Here is a 19,445-nt window from a genome sequence, read left to right as displayed (position 1 = left end):
ATTAGCTCTGGCCTTGAGGGACACAACTACAACCAAATAGCCCTGGAAGTAGAGATCTTTTTTTTTTTTTAATAGCCATTTTTCTGGCTTCCTCAAAGCCAAACATGGGAATGTGGAAGGAGGGAACAGCTATGGCTAAGTAGAAGATTCAACCAGGGAACAAGAGACACTGTTTAACAGCAATATAGCAAGGATGATCAACTGGGAAAATCTTCCATCCTCTGATCAAAACAATGATCCAAGATAATTCCAAAGGACTCATGATGAAAAATGCTATCTACCTTCAGAGAAAAAAAAAACTGATAAACTCTGAGGGCAGATTAAAAATTAAGACTTTTTTTTCTTACTATGTTTTTCATGTTGCTTTTTTTCTAAATGAGTATTTTCTTTTGCAACATGTCTAATATGGAAAGGTTCTGCATGACTTTACATGTATAATTAATACATCATTTACCTTCTCAAGAGGTAGAGGAAGAGAATTTGGAACTCAAATATTAAAAAATGATAAAAATTTAATTGGGAAATATTTAATGAAATTTTTAAAAAATGCATTTTTTTTAAAGCAGCATTATCTCCAGTGTCCCTGTCTGGGAGCTATTTCTTTAGCTAGCCTTCCCTTAACAAAAATTTATTTAATAAAATTCAAAGTAGGATGTGAATTGGTGTGTGTATAGGTAGCAGAAGAAAAAGGATAGCTATCTGACCTGAAAAGGTCATACTGTAAAAAAAGAGAAGAAAATAAGATCTCATTTGTGTTTTGATCTTTATTCTTTTAAGTCAGATTTATCTAAGGGTTTATCAATCAAGCCAGTTTTAAGTTTTATCATTTCTACAGTTTTTGTTTCCAATTTATCCATTTCTCCGCTAATTTTTAATCTTTTTTTTGTGTTTGTTGGCTAACTTTTAAAATGTCCATTTTGCTAATCTGTAAGAACATGAGTACTGAATTAGCTATATCACAGAAATACTTGGTGTGCTGTTTTGTCATTAATGTTTTCCTTTAAAGTTATTATTTCTATGATTTGTTGTTTGACCTATTTACTTAAAGACTTTATTGTTAAGTCTACATTGTTGTCCCTGCACTAATTATTTTTACTTCAAAAAATTTTAAATTTAAAAATATATTTTTTCTAAATTGAGTTACAAATTCCAACACCCTCCCCCCTCCAAGGCAAGCAATATATCAATTATACATGTGAAATCACACGAAACATTTCCATATTGTTCCATATTGCCAAAAAAAAGTGAAAAAAGTATATCGGTTCTTCTCACTTCATTTTGTACCAATTCATATAGGTCCTGCCATGTTTACCCCCTTTGTAATTTCTCAAAGTCCAATAGTACTCCACCACTATCGTATGTGACAAGCTTTTCCACAATTGACTATCTCCTTGGTTTCCTACTCTTCGCCACCACAAAGTTACTATACTTTTGTACATGTAGGTCCTTTTTTTTTTCTGATCTCTGTGGGATATAAACCTAGTAGTGGTATTCCTGGGTCAAAGGGTATGCATAGTTTTATAGTCCTTTGAACAGTTCTAGATTGCTCTCCAAAATGGTTGGACCAGTTGACTATGCTACCAACAATTCATCAGTATACCTATTTTCCCTAATGCCCTCCAGAATTTGCCATTTCTGATAGGTATGAGGAAATACCAGTTATTTTAATTTGCATTTCTCTAATCAAATGATTTAGAGCATTTTTAAAATACAACTAGAGCTTTGATTTTTCAGAAAATTATCTGTTCATAGCCTTTGACCATTTGTTAATTTGGGAATGGCTCTTATTTTTATAATTTTGACTAAAAGCGATGAGAGCTTTATTAGATAAATTTTCTAGAAAAAATTTTTTATATTACTTCATTATAACATATTAGATTCTGGTTTCTAATCCATTCTCAATCTGCTTCCATTTTATAGTTATGATTACTATGCATTTCCCTCCATCCTATTTCGTTTATTTCTTCTTTCTATCCTGTCCAAGTCTATTTTGCTATTGTCCTCCCTTTTATCACTACCACTCCCCCCATATAACCTTCCCCTCCTATTTAACTATTGAGTAAGAGATTTCTATACAAAACGGAATTGTGTACATATGTTCTTCCCTCTTTGAATCAATTCCAATGAGAGTAAGGTTCGAGCACTGACTGACATCCCCTCATTTTTTCCCTCCACTATAAAAGCTCTCTTGTGCTCCACTTTTGTGAGAAAATTCTCAATCCTACCTCTTCCTTCCTCCATCTTCCAATGCATCCCTCTTTCTAACCCCTTCATTTTTAAAAGAGATAATTCCAACACAATTGACTCACACCTATGCCTGCTGTCAACGTAAACTCTTTCTGAATGCCCCAACAAAACGATAACATTCTTAGAAGTCATATGTATCATATTTCACCATAGTCTTCCACCAACAGTTTAATTTTACTGGGTCTCATTTCTTTTTCATGTTTACTTTTTTATTCACTTGAGTCTTATGTCTGAACATTAAATTTTCTATTCAGCCGGTTTTCATCAGAAATGCTTGAAAGTCCTTTATATCATTAAATACCACACCACCCCCAAAAGATTATACTCAGTTTTACTAGATTATTTTTTAAGAAGATTTTCATTTATTTATAATTATTTTCAGATTTGCTAGATTATTCTTGGTTGTAATCCTAGCTCCTTTGCTATCTAGAATATCATATTTCACGCCCTCCAATCCTTTAATGTAGAAGCTGCAATTCCTGCTTTTTTGGATTCACTTGATGTAAATTTTTTTCTATCCTCAGTTCTATTTTGTATATGCCTTTGCTTGTAGGGTTCTGTTTTCTTTTTCTTTTTTAAAATTTTATTTAATTAATTTAGAGTATTTTCCCATGGTTACATGATTCATGTTCTCTCCCTCCCTTCCTCCCCTTCCCATAGCCAACGAGCAATTCAACTGGGTTTTTACATGCATCATTGGTCAACCAATTTCCATATTATTAATATTTGCAATAGAGTGATTGTTTAGTCTATATTCCCAATCATATCCCAGGATTTTGTTTTCTTATTCCATCTATTATTTTTTCATTTTATTGGATTGTTTAATCCATTTATTTTTAAAATTGTTTTCTTCCAACTGCCTCTATTTTTAAAGTTGTGATTTCTTCCCTCTTCTGCTATAAACACAATATTGTGTTTCCTCGGTTACTTTACTTTTTTCTTTTGCCTTGTTCCCACTGACTCTCTTCGCCTCACCCTGATTTCCCTCCTCTTGTTTGTTACCACTTTCCCTTCAGGGTTTTGCTTATTAGTTCCTTTTTCTCTCTTGCTTTTGTCTAATTATATATCATTTTACCTGCATTTTTTTTCAATCTTAAGTTAGGTGATTTCTCTTCCTTTCAATTAGTCCTGCTCATTATTTGGAGAATGAAAAAAAAAATAAGATGTAATTTAATAACAATTAGGAAGAATTCAGAGAAAGGTGGGAAGATTGTATGAACTGATAAATAGCAACATAAGCAAGAGAGAGAGGATAATATACTTAATGTCTAAAACAAGGTAAATGAAGAGATCATTAAAATGAAATTGAATTTTGAAAAATCAAGGTCATGAAATAGATGATAAAACATAATCCCATACTTATGGCAGAGGTGGGAGGAATACTAGGTCTAGGAGAGACTACTAAAAACATTGTTAGAAATGTATTGGGTATTTTTATTTGTTTTTATTTGTCATAAAGGAAGGCTCAGTGGGAGGGGGGGGGTGTGTGAGGGGGGAGTAGGTGTGAAATGACTGACCAGACAAAAGGCATTAGAAAAAAAAATTTTTTTAAAGGATATGCTACCTTTTTGCCCATGTTGCTGCTCCCAGCAGCTTTCTATTTTATCTGGCCTTTGACAGTTCCTAGCTGTGTCATTATTGGCAAGTTACTTAAGCACATTTGTAAAATGGGTATCATAGCATTAAAGATTTAGAACTGGAAAGGACCACAGATCTCTAATTCCAACTCCTTCAGTTGTTTGTCCTCTTTTCCTTTCCCGAGCAGTCTCTGGTTCCCCTCAGTTTGCTCAGCAGATGACTGAGCAAAGACAAATAGGTAGAGAGCTCAAGTGTCCCTGTGAACCAGGAGGCACCAACATGGATGGTGAGCAGCTAGGCACAGGGAGAAGGACAGGGGATATGGCTTCTTACTTGATAAAAACCACTTCAGAAGAGAAGATAGAGGTTCACTGGAATGAAGTGACTAAGAAGAGTTCCTACAGCACAGAGGACTACTTAGCCTTGGCCCTGCTCCTTGCTGGAGCATCACCCAAGGCAGTATGGGAAAACATAAGAATCACACAGGTCTTCACAGGGGTTAGACGAAATGGAGCCTACCAGAAATAAGGTGGGGAATTCTCCTGATCCATTGTGGGCCTGCAAATAAAAACATTTTTGGTTTTTCTTTATTCCATGAACCCGAGTACTTGCAAAGGGGAGCTTACAAGGGATAAATGGGTAGGGAGCTTGTGTCCCTGTGAATCGGGAAGCACCAATACGGATGGTGAACAGCTCGGCGCGGGGGGGAGGACGAGGGATATGGTTTCTTACTTGACAGGAACCACTTCAGAAGAGAAGATAGAGGTTCACTGGAATGATGTGACTTAAGAAGAGTTCTATAGCGCGCAGTAGACTAGTTAGCCTTGGCCTTGCTCCTTACAGGAGAACCACCCAAGGCATTATGGTAAAACATAAGAATCATACAGGTCTTTACTGGGGGTTAGATGAAATGGAGCCTACCATAAAGAGGATGGGGAATTGTCCTGATCCATTGTGGGCCTGCAAATAAAAACATTTTTGGTTTTCTATTTTTATGTTCTATGAACCCGAGTACTTATAAAGGGGAGCTTACAAGGGATTAAACGGGTAGGGAGCTTATGTCCCTGTGAGCTGGGAGGCACCAATATGGATGGTGAACAGCTCAGCATGGGGGGAAGGACAAGGGACACGGTTTCTTACTTGATAGGAACCACTTCAAAAGAGAAAATAGAGGCACATTGGAATGACGTGGCTAAGAAGAGTCCCTATACCACACAGAGGACTAGTTAGCCTTGGCCGTGCTCCTTGCTAGAGCACCAATCAAGGCAGTATGGGAAAGCATAAGAATCACACAAGTCTTCACCGAGGTCAGATGAAATGGAGCCTACCATAAAGAGGATGGGGGATTGTCCTGATCCATTGTGGGCCTGCAAATAAAAACATTTTTGGTTTTTCTTTGATGTTCTATGAACCCGAGTACCTGTAAAAGAGAACTTACAAGGGGTAAATGGGTAGGGAGCTTGTGTCCCTGTGAACCGGGAGGCACCAATATGGATGGTGAACAGCTCGGCGCGGGGGGAAGGACGAGGGACACGGTTTCTTACTTGACAGGAACCACTTCAGAAGAGAAGATAGAGGTTCACTGGAATGATGTGACTAAGAAGAGTCCCTACAGCGCGCAGAGGACTAGTTAGCTTTGGCCCTGCCCCTTGCTGGAGCATCACCCAAGGCAGTATGGGAAAGTATAAGAATCACATAGGTTGTCACTGAGGTTGGATGAAATGGAGCCTACCATAAAGAGGATGGGGGATTGTCCTGATCCATTGTGGGCCTGCAAATAAAAACATTTTTGGTTTTTCTTTATTCCATGAACCCAAGTATGTGTAAGGAGTACCAGACAGTCAAGTTCCCAGCTACTATCTTGTTAAGTACAAATGAATGAGAAAAGTGTTATCTACCTCTAGGGGGTTGCAGTGAAGATGAAATAAAATAATGTATGCAAAACACTAAGGGGGAGTGGATATTAAAAGTAAGGGAATAAGCATTTACATAGAGCCTATGATGTGACACTATAGCACTGTTGGATTTTCCCAACTAATCTGGATGGGTGCTATTATTCCTATTTTACAGCTGAGGAAACTAAGGCAAAGAGAAAAAAAGTGACCTGCCCAAGGTCACATGGCTAGCAAGTATCTGAGGCTAGATTTGAACTCTGGTCTTCCTGACTCCAGGCCTGGTGCTCTCTCTATCCACTGAGTCACCTAGTTGCCTTTACAAGGATTGTCAGAGCTGTTTCAGCTTTCACTGCTACTTAATTGCCATCTAGTTGCCTTTACAAACAATAAATATAATCTCTAATTTATTCTGAATATATCTTAGCTACACACAGACACACACCCAGCTATTATTACTAATTTGTGTTAGGACTGTCAGAAAAACATAACAAAAACTTTATTAGATAGGGCACAAAAGGTTAACCTGTAGCTTAGAATGAGGTGGAGAAGGAAACACAACTGGCATGGCCATGAATTTCAGTTCTTCAAACACTGCTTTTCACTAGTAATATCTTTGATTCTATCCTTTTCCAGTTGCTGAACCTAGAGTCATAGTGCTTTTCTCACCCACCTCAGCTGTCTTCTGGTATTATTGCTCTTAAACAAACATGGTGTCATTCACCCATGTTCTATGATTTGGTCTAGGGATCTGATTCTGATCTCCTTTGTGTCTCATTTTGTTGTTGCTGTGACTCTTCTCAGAGATCTTAGAATTCTAGGTTTCTGACCTGATGGCAGGCAACTTGATCTCAAGGCCCCAGGTCTCCTTTGTTTATTGATTTTACTTCAAGACAATAATAACTAAACCCAATACTGTGTTCTGATGACCATCAAAAACTTGGAATTAGGACACTGGTTACATGAATGAATCAATGACCTAGAAACGGAACAGTTATTTTGTTGATTGTTATTAGAAAACCTTAAGTCTCAGAAGACGTTGGATAGCAAAGCAGATATTAGACATTTCAGTCTTTAGCTTGATCAGATAGGCCCATCTCCTGTTATTCAAGAACAACTACTATAGGCTTCGAAAGCTGCAAATAATGGGGAAAAATTGAAAGTAAAGATAAGTAAAAAGAATCAGATTCATTTTAGATATATTGGCATACCCATTAGAAAGTTGCTCTTAGCATTGCATTTTGTGGTGGTGCTATTTTTTGGAATGATGGAATACATTCTAACCAAACACTACAATAGAAAAAACCTGGCCTAGGGAATCAAAAACCTGGGCTCCAGGTCTATCTCTGATACTGAGGAGCTCATGGGACCTCAGACAAGTCAACTCTCTAGGCCTCAGTTCCCTCCTATGTAAAATCATGTGTTTAAACTAGATGGTTAGTCACTAAGGTTCCTTTTATTTTATGAGTCTATGGACTGCTTTCTCACAGTATTTAATTAACAAAGGGAAATGAATGTTCCTTTCACTGAGTTTCAGAAATCTAGCTTCTAAATGTGTCTAGGTTCAGAAGCCATTTATCTGTATCTGAAATATACCTTCAGGAAATACACTATGTGCACCAAAGAGGAGAGATCTCCTAACTGTGTACACCTCACCAATGAAGTGGAATTCAGAAGAATTCTGCAATCAGGTCTCACCCTGGAGTTGTACTAGTTGAGGGCAAAGCAGCACTAGTGGAAGGGGCTGCGCCAATGCCTGGAGCTGTCGCCAGTGGCTTCAGGTTCAAAGAAAAGGCCGGAGTCGAAGTTGAAGTTGTAGCTGAAACAAAATATATAGGTGAAGTTAAAGGGGAAAACGAAGAGTCTGTTTCATTTAGAAACTTCCTAGGCAGTGAAAGCTGGGGCATGGATATTGATACCAATGAAGAAGGCCTTCATAGTCATGTAATCACTGAAGAGGCAAGACTTCTTTCTGCAGGCCCCTCTGGAGAGCTGTCTTTCCTTACGGCACAACATTCCCTTCTCAGTGCTAGCCTAGAACACCCATCATTTTCTGGCCAGATCTAGCCTCAGATCTGAGTCAATAATCCCTGGGGGGTTTGTAACACCAGTATTAGTGCCAAGGGCAGAACCACAGGCCTCAACTGCCCTCCCACTTGAAGAAACTCAGCTATACATCTATTGAACTAAACAATTAATTTATAAAGAAATTATCTATTAGAAATAATCAAAATCAGCTGTCACTTAATCTAGGAGTAGGTTAAACATTCTGACAAAGAAATTAATCAACAAACAAGAATTTCTTAGGAGCCTGCTATGTGCTGGGAAAGACTGTATCAGGGTAGTGAGCCTGAGAGGCCAATGGGTGGGGGGTAGTAGCCACCAGGGTACTTAAAGGAGATGTTATGCAGCCTAGGTCATAAATGGAGCAGGTCAAGCTCCAAGCAAGCCAATCAATGTGGGACTGACCTATAAGACGCCCCTGTACTTCCAGTGGGGGAAGAGGGAGAGAACAAGCAGCCACAAGGCAACTAGACCCAGCCAAAGTTCATGCATTTTCCTATTCCTTTCTTCCTTTAAGCTCTCGGGATCTGATGGCTTATGGGTTCAACAAGTGAAAGATTTCCCTACGTTTTTTTCATGACTGTAGGGAAAACTGAGGGGGTCTAATTTGACTCACTGGAGAACCCTGTGAAGTAGGAGGACTCTACATATGACTCATAGCACATCTAAACTCTGCATGGGCAAGATATTACGGTTTGGATAAGAAATGGACCAAGCTTTCATGAAGCTCAAAGTCTAGGGTGGGAGACAGAACATAAGAGACAGCTATGAGACATATGGCTAAGTGTGCTAGAAAAGTGGAAATCAAAAGGGTAGTTGAAGGGGATGGTTATCATTGACTTGGAGCAGAGATTGGGGAAGACCAGGACATATTCTATGGCCTAAGAGTAATGCTAAACTTAAGGGATGGTTTAAAGGCACAGGTGTAGGAGGCATGATTGAAAAGGGACATGAACTGGGAGACCCAGATCCTAATCTGGACTCCATGAATTAGATGTCTAGGACTTTGGGAGAAGTCATGCCTTCATGATCTCTAGGGTTCCTTTCATCTCTCAAGTTTCCCCTGGAAAATTCAACTCCTTCTCTGAGAATAGGGAAAACGGATCTAGTCCTTAAGAACATCACCTTCATGCTATGCCAAATTCCCATCTGCCTCAGTAGAAAAAAAAAAGTCTGCCTTTTAAATTCTCAACTATTCTACATAGTTTCTATAATTACCTTTGTCCCTTCTAGCTCTTCACATAACTCTGACATAGGAGATAAGATTTATTTATTTTTAATTTATCTGTTTGTAACATTAAAGCCCCAGATATCTTCCTTCCTCCTTCTACTCCCCAAAGAAGGCATCATTTGAAAAAAAAAATACATATATATATATATATATATATATATGTAGGGGCATCTAGGTGGCTCAGTGGATTGAGAGCCAGGCCCAGACATGGAAGGTCATGGGTTCAAATGTGGCCTCAGACACTTCCAACCTGTGTGATCCTGGGCAAATCACTCAACCCCAATTGTCTAGCCCTTACTGCTCTTCTGCCTTGGAACTAATACACAGTATTGATTCTAAGATGGAAGGTAAGGGTTTAAGGAAGGGGAAAAAAAAATCCCAGGAGTTTGTAACCCCAAGTATTTGACAACATCCAGAAGGCTGGTTGAATCTTGGACTACACATAGATGCAAGGAGCAAGTCTCAGTCATTTCATATAGTCAACTCTTGATTATCTGAGCTAATGGAGAAGGGATGGCATACACAATTTGAAACAGAAAACAACCCAAAATATCCTAGATATTTGGTTTTTCAACATATTTCTGAATCTGTATTTAAAGAGATGTCATTCTGATGTCCTCTAATATTTTGGAATTTGACAATACAAACAAAAGACATAAAAGCCACATTTTAAAGGCCTCACTGTCCTGCCTTCCTTCCCAGGCACCCTCTTCTGGGTCACCCGCTGTTATTTTCCTGGTCTTGACTTTGCACTGGGAATGTACTACAAGCCAGATCTTTTATGAATGATCCTGATCAGGTCAAGGGTTGGGAAGTATTCAAGGGTTAATATCTCCATGCATCAAAAGTAATCATTTTGATTTAGATTTAGATAGTTCTCTCTTCCAGAAAGAAAAATTTAAATGAACATATACATATATGTATATATATGTATGTATGTATATAAAGCAGTAGGTCAACTTATAACCCTGTAACATTTGAAGAATAGAAGAATCTGAAAGCAAGTTTTGCACAGGACAAGTATAGCATTGATTGTAGCAGCGTCAAAAAAGATTAAAACCACGACAAAAGAGGAAAACTGGGCAATGAAAACTCTGAGCAACTTAGCTCTAAACTATTCTTGTATCTGGTTGTCCCAATGGTATGTTACTAGTGCCCTGCCATTCAGAAACACCTGCCCCCTCACTCTGTCGTGGCCCTTTAAGAGACACCATCTCACTTGATTCTCCGAACAACTTGGCCAATTTTACAAATTTCTCAGAAAGGTTAAGTGTTCCTCCCAAGGTCACATAAGAGAATGAACAGAAGAACTAGGGTTTTTACCTCCTCTTAACACATACTTGCTCTACAACCCTGGGTAAATCATTTTGTCAGCTATAAAAAAGAGAGACATAGACAAACCCAAACACTAGCCCTTCACCACCACCCTGGCATCTTGTCCAGCTTTGGGGCCTGGCTTCTTTCACTGTAAGTAATAATGACAGCCATCTCCAATGAGTGTCCCTCCCCCCACCCCGCCCAGAGGCCAGTCTAGGGTCCCTAACTTACTAGTCGTAGTGGAAGTAGTCGCACTTGTTGATCCAGGAAGTTTTAATCCAAATCCCAGCACTCCAAGACCAGGTGCCCCAACTGAAGTGGATGGGGTCCCAACTGTTAGAGAAAATGGAACTTAGTCACTAAAGAACATTTGGAAAACCTTTCATTAACATTTTGATCAACTGGATCATAATATTCTTTCATTTCACAAAAAAAGTCAAGTCAGGGGGAAGAGGGAGTTGCCAAATCTTCAATTAAACAGAATTAATCTAAGAGTCCTAAAGTGTAACTAGCAATCTTGACAATATACCATACCTTCACAAGATGTACTCTCCACAGAATAGGAAGTCCAAGAGAAGTAACGGAACTTTTCTACATCACAGATGTGTCACAAAAAGAATCTAGAATCTAGAACCTCTTCTGGCAGCAAAGTTCTTCTACTAGCTAACAGCCATTTTCAAATGCTCACCTATGCCTTCTGTATTGGAGACAAATGTCCCCATTTGGACATCAGCTGGATTTCCTGGCAGGCAAGGAAGATTGTCACTTTTTAGCATCTTACTACTCTATAATGGGGCTTGGGGGAGGGGAGACATTTTACAGTTTGTCAGAGGACCAAAGAGGAACATAGTTTCAGTGCGATGTCACAGAGTCATTCCAACAATGCAGACCCATATGGGGTCAAAAGGATAACCTAACATCTGCTGCTGGCCACTCCTTTTCCAAAATGAGAAGGATGGCAAAGTAGAGGAGACAAGGTCCTGAGACTTTGTTGACAGTACACAGAATAACACAATCACCCTGGGCCCTAGCACATTACATACAGCAAGGTCCCAATGTGCTGAGATGTGGATCTTGTCCCTGCTCCCACTCCTTCATGATGTCCACACAAACAGCGACACTTGCCCTTCCTTCTGACACACTTGGGGAAATATCCAATTATTTTTGCCTGGTCTAAAGAGTTACTTCATAATATTGCATGTTGAGATACTGTATATACTTTAATGATAGCATGTTGCAAATTCACAACAAAAGCCTCCTGTCTTAAGAGTGGTTAAGCAGCTAATGAGAACAATAGTAGATGCTGGCTGAATCGAGTGTAATGATGAATTTGAGGTGGAAGAGATCTTCAGGTTTAATAACAGCAGCACAGATTTAATGGATGATTGTCTTTGTTTTAATTAAAACATTTGTTCAATTATAAGTAGAAACAAATTTGGAGGGAGTAGCTGGGTGGCTCAGTGGATTGAGAGCCAGGCCTAGAGAGAGGTCAATAGACTCAAATGTGGCCTCAGACACTTCCTAGCTGGCTGACCCTGGGCAAGTCACTTCACCTCCACTGTCCAGTCCTTACCACTCTTCTGCCTTGGAACCAGTACACAGTATTGATTCTAAGATGGAAGGCAAAGGTTAAAAAGCAAAATCAATTTTTGACAACTGTTTTCTGATATTTTGAGATTCAGGCTCTTCTTCCCACTCCCTGAGGTGGTAGTCTGATATAAGTTATATCACTGTTTCATATAATACATCCTTCCACATTCCTCATGCTGTGACAGTAAATGCATAGAGGAGTCTTTAAAACTCGTGCCTTACCTGAAAGGCTTGGGGCAGAAGACAGTGGAAGGGAAGAGTTTCCAATAGAAGCAAACAATGTAGGTCCAGAAGTAGTGGTGGGAGCAGAAGTTGCTGGAGTCAAGCCTGGTGGAAAAGAATCAGCATTAACTAGACTAACACAAATGATAACACGGAACAGCTAGGTAGCAGAGGATAGAGTACCAGGTCCAGAGTCAGGAGGTTCTGGGTTCAAATCTGGCCTCAGACACTTCCTAGCTGTGTGACCCTGGGAAAATCATTTAACCCCAACTGCCTAGCCTCTTCTGCCACAGAATCAACATTTAGTACTGATTCTAGGAGAGAAGATAAGGAATTCAAAAACTGGTAACAACAACAAGAGGTAACCTTTATATAGCATTTTACAAAACAATCTTACATCCATTATTTCATGCATATAAAACAAAATAGAGATTAACCCCAATTTACAGATGAAAAAACAGGATGAGAGAGGTTAAGAGATTAGTACCAGGGCACAAAGCTAAGTATTTGCTAGTAATAGGCCTAGAAAGCAGAGGAAGATGAGAAGGCCTGCCTCTTAGCCACATCTTTTCATAAAACTTCTTCTAGAGGATCTATCCAGTACGTGAGAGGCTCTCCTCTCCTTTCATTCTTTTTAACATTTCAGGAGAGCAACAGCCCACTGACACCATAAATCCTGTCTTATTCTTGCTATAAACTCTTATTTCCTTTTTTTAAATTAAAATGGCAGATTAGAAGAAAGCCGTCTACATAGAAACACATGAATTTCAGTAAGGCATTTACAAAGTTTCTCATGAACTCCTTGTGTATAAGATGGAAAGACATGGGCTGGATGGCTATGGAACTGGTTGAGTCTAGACCTAAAAGAGTATTCAATGGAGTGATGTTGTTCTAGAATAGAGCTCTGTTTTATTGAAACTTTTATCAATATCTTAGATAAAAGCATTGATGGTGTGTCTGTCAAATTTGTGGCTACATAAAGCTGGGAAGGATAACCCACTGGCTAACATTCAGGCTGTAGCCAAGATGAACAGATGAAACTTAACAGAGATAAAATAAAAATAAAATCCTGCATTGGTTTAAACACCCCCCCCCACCCCCCCAGCCAAATCCCAACTGTAGAGACAAAAATAAACATAGGAGAAAAAACCCCAAACAAACCAAAGACTGGTTTTTTTAGTCTGGGTTTTTTGTTTTTTTGGGTTTTTTTGGCCTATCCATATCCATATTGTGATTACAATAGTTGCAGGTGACTTCTGATATGTCATGGGGGGTACGGCTAGGTGACACAATGGCTGTCCAGAGGCAGGCATGGAGTTAGGAGGACCTGGATTAAAATTTGGCATCATGCTTCCTAGTTGTTTGACCATGGACAATTCACTTAACTCCCATTTGCTTAGAACCTTGATCTTCTGTCTTAAGAAGTTGTTGTTACTAAGATAGGGTTCATTTTTTTAAAAAAGAAAGAAAAAATGCCACTGGGCAGTTATGTGGTGTAGTGGAGGGAGTGTAGGGCCTGAAGTCAGGAAGACCTGAGTTCAAGTTTGGCCCCAGATATTTAGTAATTGGGTGACACTGGGCAAGCTACTTACCTGTCTGTTTCACTTCCCTCATCTTAAAATGGAAATAACAATAGCACCTACCTCATAAGAGTTGTTGTGAGGACCTAATGATTTATTTCTAAAGTGCTTAACACAGTGTCTGATGCATAGTAAGTAGGCAATTAATAAATGTTTATTTCCTTTTCTTTCTTCCATCACTCAAGGTGAATTTATGTTTGGATAATTCCGTCATCATTTCTCAACTGCTTCCAACTTAATTCCACCCCTATCCTCCAGATTCCAAATGGAATGAAATTTCCAATTTTTAAAAATAAGTAAACTACTATCTAGAGCTGTCCATTCTCTTGTGCTAACCTAATTTCTGATGGTCCTAAATAAATACCACTATCCATTTTTTTTTAAGCTGCTGAGAATGAGGGACTACTAATCAATGGTCTCTGGCAACGTGGAGCTCACCACTCTCATTTCCCTTAACTCCAAGCTCTCACTGATTCTGGGACCTTCTATTAGACCGCAGGCAAGTGGGCATGCAAGCATTCCCAATCATCTACCTGACAGCTTAGAGCCAAAAGCCAATGCAGATCCCTGATTGAAGCTTGTGGCCAATGATCCAGTAGGTATAGCGGTAGACCCGGTAGAGGCCAATAATCCAAATCCTAAACCTGAAGAGAAATAAAGGAACAGATATAAAACATGAATTAACAACAGCAGGCAGGCAAATTACATAGAGCTGAAAGAAAAATGGTGGTCAATATGACTTTTCTCAGCATTTTAGGACATGGAGCTACTTGGCAGAGGTGTACCACTTTGTTCAGCTTAACTAACCTAAACTGCCACTTTCTTTAGCAGGAGATGGAAGGACAATGACCAGGGCATCATCAGCTCTTCCTGAATCACACAGAGACTTGGAATGCTATTCAATAATGCATCAGCTAAGCTAGTGACAAAACACAACCACCTCCTAGCACCAAAGGTTGTTGTATTTAATGGAAATACTGTGCCTAAGCTTATTATCTTAATCACTTGTCCTCAGACCTGACATACTTTCATAGTTGCCTAAGCTGCCTCCATGGTTGGCTGACTTTTAAATACCCCACTTAAGATCATTTACTTTTAACTTAGAGTGGCCATACTCCTTCAGAGTAAAGGATTTCAAAGACAAAGAGGTTTGGGGTTTTTTTCTCCCCTAGAAACAGGACTTTCCCCTGGTGATTGAATCCAGTAAAAAAATTTCCCCCACCCAGCACTAAATAAATGATCTATAAAGCTAGAGTAATGGTCTATACTTTATTCCTTTAGTTTTGGGCAAGAATCAAAAAAAGATAGGCCTCATCTCATTAGGCTTAAATGGGTTTTTTGGTAGTGACAAACATTTCCGACACAGGAGTCTGTTTTACCCCTCCCACATTCTAAACATATGAGAAATGGCTAGTTCTTTAAATTTCTTGTGATACCGTTTCTCATCATCTCTCATTTTTATCTTAGCCATAAACTCTGAAATACTGCTGAATCTACACTTTATTAAAACCCATTACAAAATCAAGTCATTCTATCCGTTCATTAAGAGGCTCCCCAGTGGCTTTCCAATGTTCTCTAGCATCTATCTAAAATAAAAGCTGGCTCATTTGGCATCTTCTCATTAGAACTCTTTAGTAATCAATATTTCTGCACATCTCCAGTACAACTGTCTATTTCCCCAACAACAGACAACTCCAGGGTTATAATACAGGTGTCCTTTGTTCACTCAAAATAACGAGAAGACAGACAATGGATCATGTTCAGTATAGTCTTAGTGTTATGATAATTATCTGAATCTTGGTGACCCATAGGATACACTAGCTACATACTATGTAGAAACTTTTAAGCAGATTGTTCTACACAAAACATTTCCACCCACACCAGACATCGAGGGTTAGTTATTACCACTTTTAATTTGTCCTCAAATTCTCCAGTACTTACTATTGTGGTATGGCCTTTTGGGGTCTCTTTCCTTGAAACTTCATTTCTGAAGTTATGTTTTGAAAAAGTAGCAAAGAACATCCCATGGTGAATAGGAATATAAGCCAAAAGAACTAATGAAACAGACTATAACCCCAAGTGATCCTGGGATTCTATCTCAACTCATTTAATCACCAATTTTACTAGAGTTTTGGCAATTTCCACAATGAAAATCTCCCCCCAATAAACTAAGTCAATGTGAAAATCAGTCTATAAGTCTTATAAGGAACCTTGGCTACCTGAGTGTTCTCCAGGAGAGCAAGCAAGTGGCGAGTGGCTGAGAGCTTACCTGTAGACTGTCCTCCAAGGCTGAAGGGAGTATGTGGCTGTGTGGAAGCCGGAGTGGCAGCAGGAAAGGTTAACCCTGTAAGTGCTGTTGGTTGACTTGTGTTCCCCATTGAGCCGAGGTTAAAACCAGTGGTCCCCACCTGGGAAGTATTTCCACTGGAGAAGGAGAATCCTATTGATGATGTGGACTGGGTGGCAGTGGTAGTAGGAGGACCAAAGATAAAGCCAGTAGGAGTTGATGCCTGGCTCGACACATTGCTTGCTAAGGAATTAGTAAGTGTGCTGTTGCCAAGCCCAAAGCTCCCTGAGATACCTGAAGAGAGTGGGGTGCCACTGCTGCCCAAATTTAACTTTGGGGTACTTAACCTAAATGGAGAAAGGAAATGCATCAGAACTATGACTAACAAATCAACACAGACATCCTATCAACTACTAAAGGGCAGTTCTTAGACCCCACATCAAATTAAGTAACTAGCAACAACTGGTCTAGATTTCTGTCATCTTAATACCCAGAAATAAGAGCTAGATTATAGTATATAATGCTTTTAATGACTGTAATGGGCTAGCAGTTCATTCCCAGGTATATGAGATTGTGGCCTGTTCTGCCTAAAGAAAGTACTCTAAACTAGGGTTTGGGTAGAGTAGCTCCTAGGATTTTCTTTAGCATGGGTAGAAATGTGATTTCTTCTGACAGAATATTTCAACATAGTGTCAGGATTTCAGAAAGTAAGCGGCAATGCCAAATGTCAGGCATCCCATTAACTTTTTTTGGGTACAGGTCCAAAAAAATTTTTTAATGTATTTCATAACCCTAGATAATAAATATTCTATCGCTCAAGTTGCCTTCCCAAAGAAGTGCAATCCTGGCACTCTTTAACCACAAACTATTAGATAATTGAAATGAATGGGAAAGAAAAGTTCTGGAGGGTAATCGCTCAGTTACCTCCCAGATGCCGTCAAAAGGAAGCAAGTGGTTCTCTTGGTCACTCCAGTGCCACAAAAACAAGTGGCTGGGTCAGACTGGATTTATTAAAGAAAGCATTTAATATAAAAAACTGCTTAAAAGGCAGGTAGGGGAAGAATCCTTTTAATACTGATATAGGAAGGAAGAATTTTGGGTCATTAGATTGATTAAAGATAACTCTAGAGAGCCATAATAAGGCCACATTCCAAATTTAAGAAGGCCCATGTCCAAAACTCTCAGAGCACTCCCCCTACCCTTCACTGGTTCACAAATTCTGGCTGTAGATCAACCTTTAATTTGCTTCAATCCAGAGACAGGTTTAATTTAAGAGAGTACTTACAGACCAAGTGGCACCATTCCAAATGGTAGTTTTATAAATGTCTTCCTATAAAATTGATTGACCCTTTATCCATGCGCTAAACTAAAAGCCTGTCCTTGAGAGGTGATTATATATCCACAGCCACTCAGAGAGCCAGAAACTGTAGCACTCTTACCCTAAGGAAAACCCAGGAGTGGCTGGAGTTGGTGTGGCCTGGGATCCAAAGCTGAAGCCTGGAGTCTGTGTAGTTGAGGCAGGGGTGCTCAGGGAGAACAAACTAGTAGCAGGCGTGCTTGCGGTAGGCTGGGAGGGAGTCCCAAAATTAAACCCTCCTCCAGAGCCAGGTGTGGAGAAGGAAAAGGCTGGTCCTGGTGTGGTAGTAGTTGTCTTTGCAGGGCCAAAGGTGAAACCACCTCCAGTGGCAGGAGATCCTCCAAAATTAAATTGACTCATGATTCCAAACCCTGGTTTGAGGGGAGGGGGGAGGGGAAATTAGGTCATTTTAGAAATCCAAATGGGATAAAGGAAAAAACAAAAACAAAAACCACAAACCCTTACCATACTGTAGTAATTGCAATTCTCAGCATCAAAAAGTACCTCTGGTCACAGAAAAATATTCTCACCTAGTTCCTTTATTCCTAACTTTCTTGAGAACAATTTGAAATATGTGATGCATTGATAAGAAGGTCCTTCGATAAATCACTTCAGAAACAATGGAAAGCCAATGAATCAGATACGAGTTGCCAGTAGTAGTACATGCAAGCTTATGTGATGGATGCTTCATGAACAGATACTAGAAAATAAGGAAAATTTCACTGGGCACACAATGATTTTTAAGTATTTCTCTTAAGTGAAAACATAGCATGTCGCTTATAACACTAGCTCTATCTACAACCGAAAATATTTGTCTTTTTACCGCAGGCACTAAGGTCTCTGTTTGTAACAATCCTGAAGCTTTTTCTGCAGACGTATGAGTATGCACGCATACTCTCACGGTATCTGGGCCTAAATCTCATAGCTCAGAATTTTAAATTAGGAAGAGGCCTCAGAAGTCATTTAATAAATAGGTCAGTCAGCATTGAAATGCCTAACTATGTACCAGACACTAAACAAAGAAAGGCAAAAGACAGTTCTTGATCTCAAGGAGCTCATAGGCTAACAGGGGAGACAACATGCAAACAAGTTATATAGAAGAAACAAGCTATAAACAGTTGGAAATAACTATAAAGGAGAAAGTATTAGAATCGAGAGAGGCTGGGAAAGGCTTCCTGAAGACAGAATTTTAGTTGGGTCTCAAAGGAATCTAGGAGATGGAGTTGAGGAGGGAGAACATTCCAAACATGGGAACAGAGAAAATGCCAACAGCAAAAGATGGAGAATCTTGTTTGGAAACAGCAATGTTTCAAGTGGTATTATTGAATTAAAGAATCCACGGCAGGGAATAAGATGTAAGAAGACTGGAAAGGTTGGACTTTTGAATGACAAATGGAAGGTTTTATATTTGTACACACCAATGGATTTTACTGAGTAGGTGGGATGACATGGTCAGACCTGCACTTTAGGGAAATCATTTTGGTGGTTGAATAGAAGATGGACTGACATCTTAGGGAAAGTGGAGAGTCTACTACAATAGTCCAGGTGTAAGGGGATAAGGTAAGTAATATCAGAGGAAGGAAGGTGTATTAGAGAAATGTTGTAAAGGTTGGGAGCCCAGGGGACTGGGAAGAGAGCAGTGCTCTTGACAGTAATAGGGAACAATGGAAGAGAGGAGTCTTTAGGGGGAAAGAAAATGAGTTCGGTTTTGGACATGTTTACTTTAAGATGTCTACGAGACATCTAGTTGGAGATGTCTGAAAGGCAGTTGAAGATGGAAGATTAGAGGTCAAAAGAGAAATCAAGACAGAAAAGGTAGATAGGAGAATCGTCAGCATAGAAATGATAATTAAATCAAAAAAAGTATAGGACACAAGTTAGTAGAGATGAAGGATCAAATATTTTGGGGGCTTTTCAGGATGGGGGAGATATCGGGCATGTTTGTAGGCAGTAAAGGAGTCAGTGGAGATGGAGAGACTGACGATAAATGAAAGAGTGGGGACGGCAGCAGGGGCAATTTGGTAGAGGAGACAGGCTGGAAAGTGATCGCTTTAGCATGTAGAGAGGTTAATCCTTGGTA

The 19,445-nt window shown here is 39.4% G+C and overlaps 2 protein-coding genes across 9 annotated transcripts in view; one reads left to right on the top strand and one right to left on the bottom strand.

The window, feature by feature from the left end:
• DNAAF6 (dynein axonemal assembly factor 6) overlaps positions 1-19,445 on the top strand; it is a 210,508-nt gene that overhangs the window by 105,278 nt on the left and 85,785 nt on the right. The window lies entirely within an intron of this gene.
• Positions 1-19,445, bottom strand: part of LOC100015414 (nuclear pore glycoprotein p62-like) — a 57,940-nt gene that overhangs the window by 23,307 nt on the left and 15,188 nt on the right. For 2 of the 8 annotated variants that reach the window (XM_007507000.3, XM_007507006.3), the window contains exons 2-11: positions 17,448-17,736; positions 15,991-16,355; positions 14,255-14,365; positions 12,142-12,246; positions 10,561-10,662; positions 7,416-7,536; positions 5,558-5,596; positions 5,154-5,192; positions 4,747-4,785; positions 4,345-4,383 (exon numbers count right to left, since the gene is read on the bottom strand). In XM_007507000.3, coding sequence (XP_007507062.1) covers positions 4,345-4,383; positions 4,747-4,785; positions 5,154-5,192; positions 5,558-5,596; positions 7,416-7,536; positions 10,561-10,662; positions 12,142-12,246; positions 14,255-14,365; positions 15,991-16,355; positions 17,448-17,736 — 1,249 coding nt within the window. Of the gene's footprint in view, positions 1-4,344; positions 4,384-4,746; positions 4,786-5,153; positions 5,193-5,557; positions 5,597-7,415; positions 7,537-10,560; positions 10,663-12,141; positions 12,247-14,254; positions 14,366-15,990; positions 16,356-17,447; positions 17,737-17,895; positions 18,066-19,445 lie in introns of all 8 variants that reach the window. The other 6 variants (XM_007507007.3, XM_007507002.3, XM_007507001.3 and 3 more) reach the window with 6 other exon arrangements.

This window comes from Monodelphis domestica, chromosome X (assembly GCF_027887165.1).
Source record: "Monodelphis domestica isolate mMonDom1 chromosome X, mMonDom1.pri, whole genome shotgun sequence".
In the NCBI taxonomy this organism is placed as follows: Eukaryota; Metazoa; Chordata; class Mammalia; order Didelphimorphia; family Didelphidae; genus Monodelphis; species Monodelphis domestica.
This window is presented reverse-complemented; position numbering and strand designations above follow the sequence as displayed.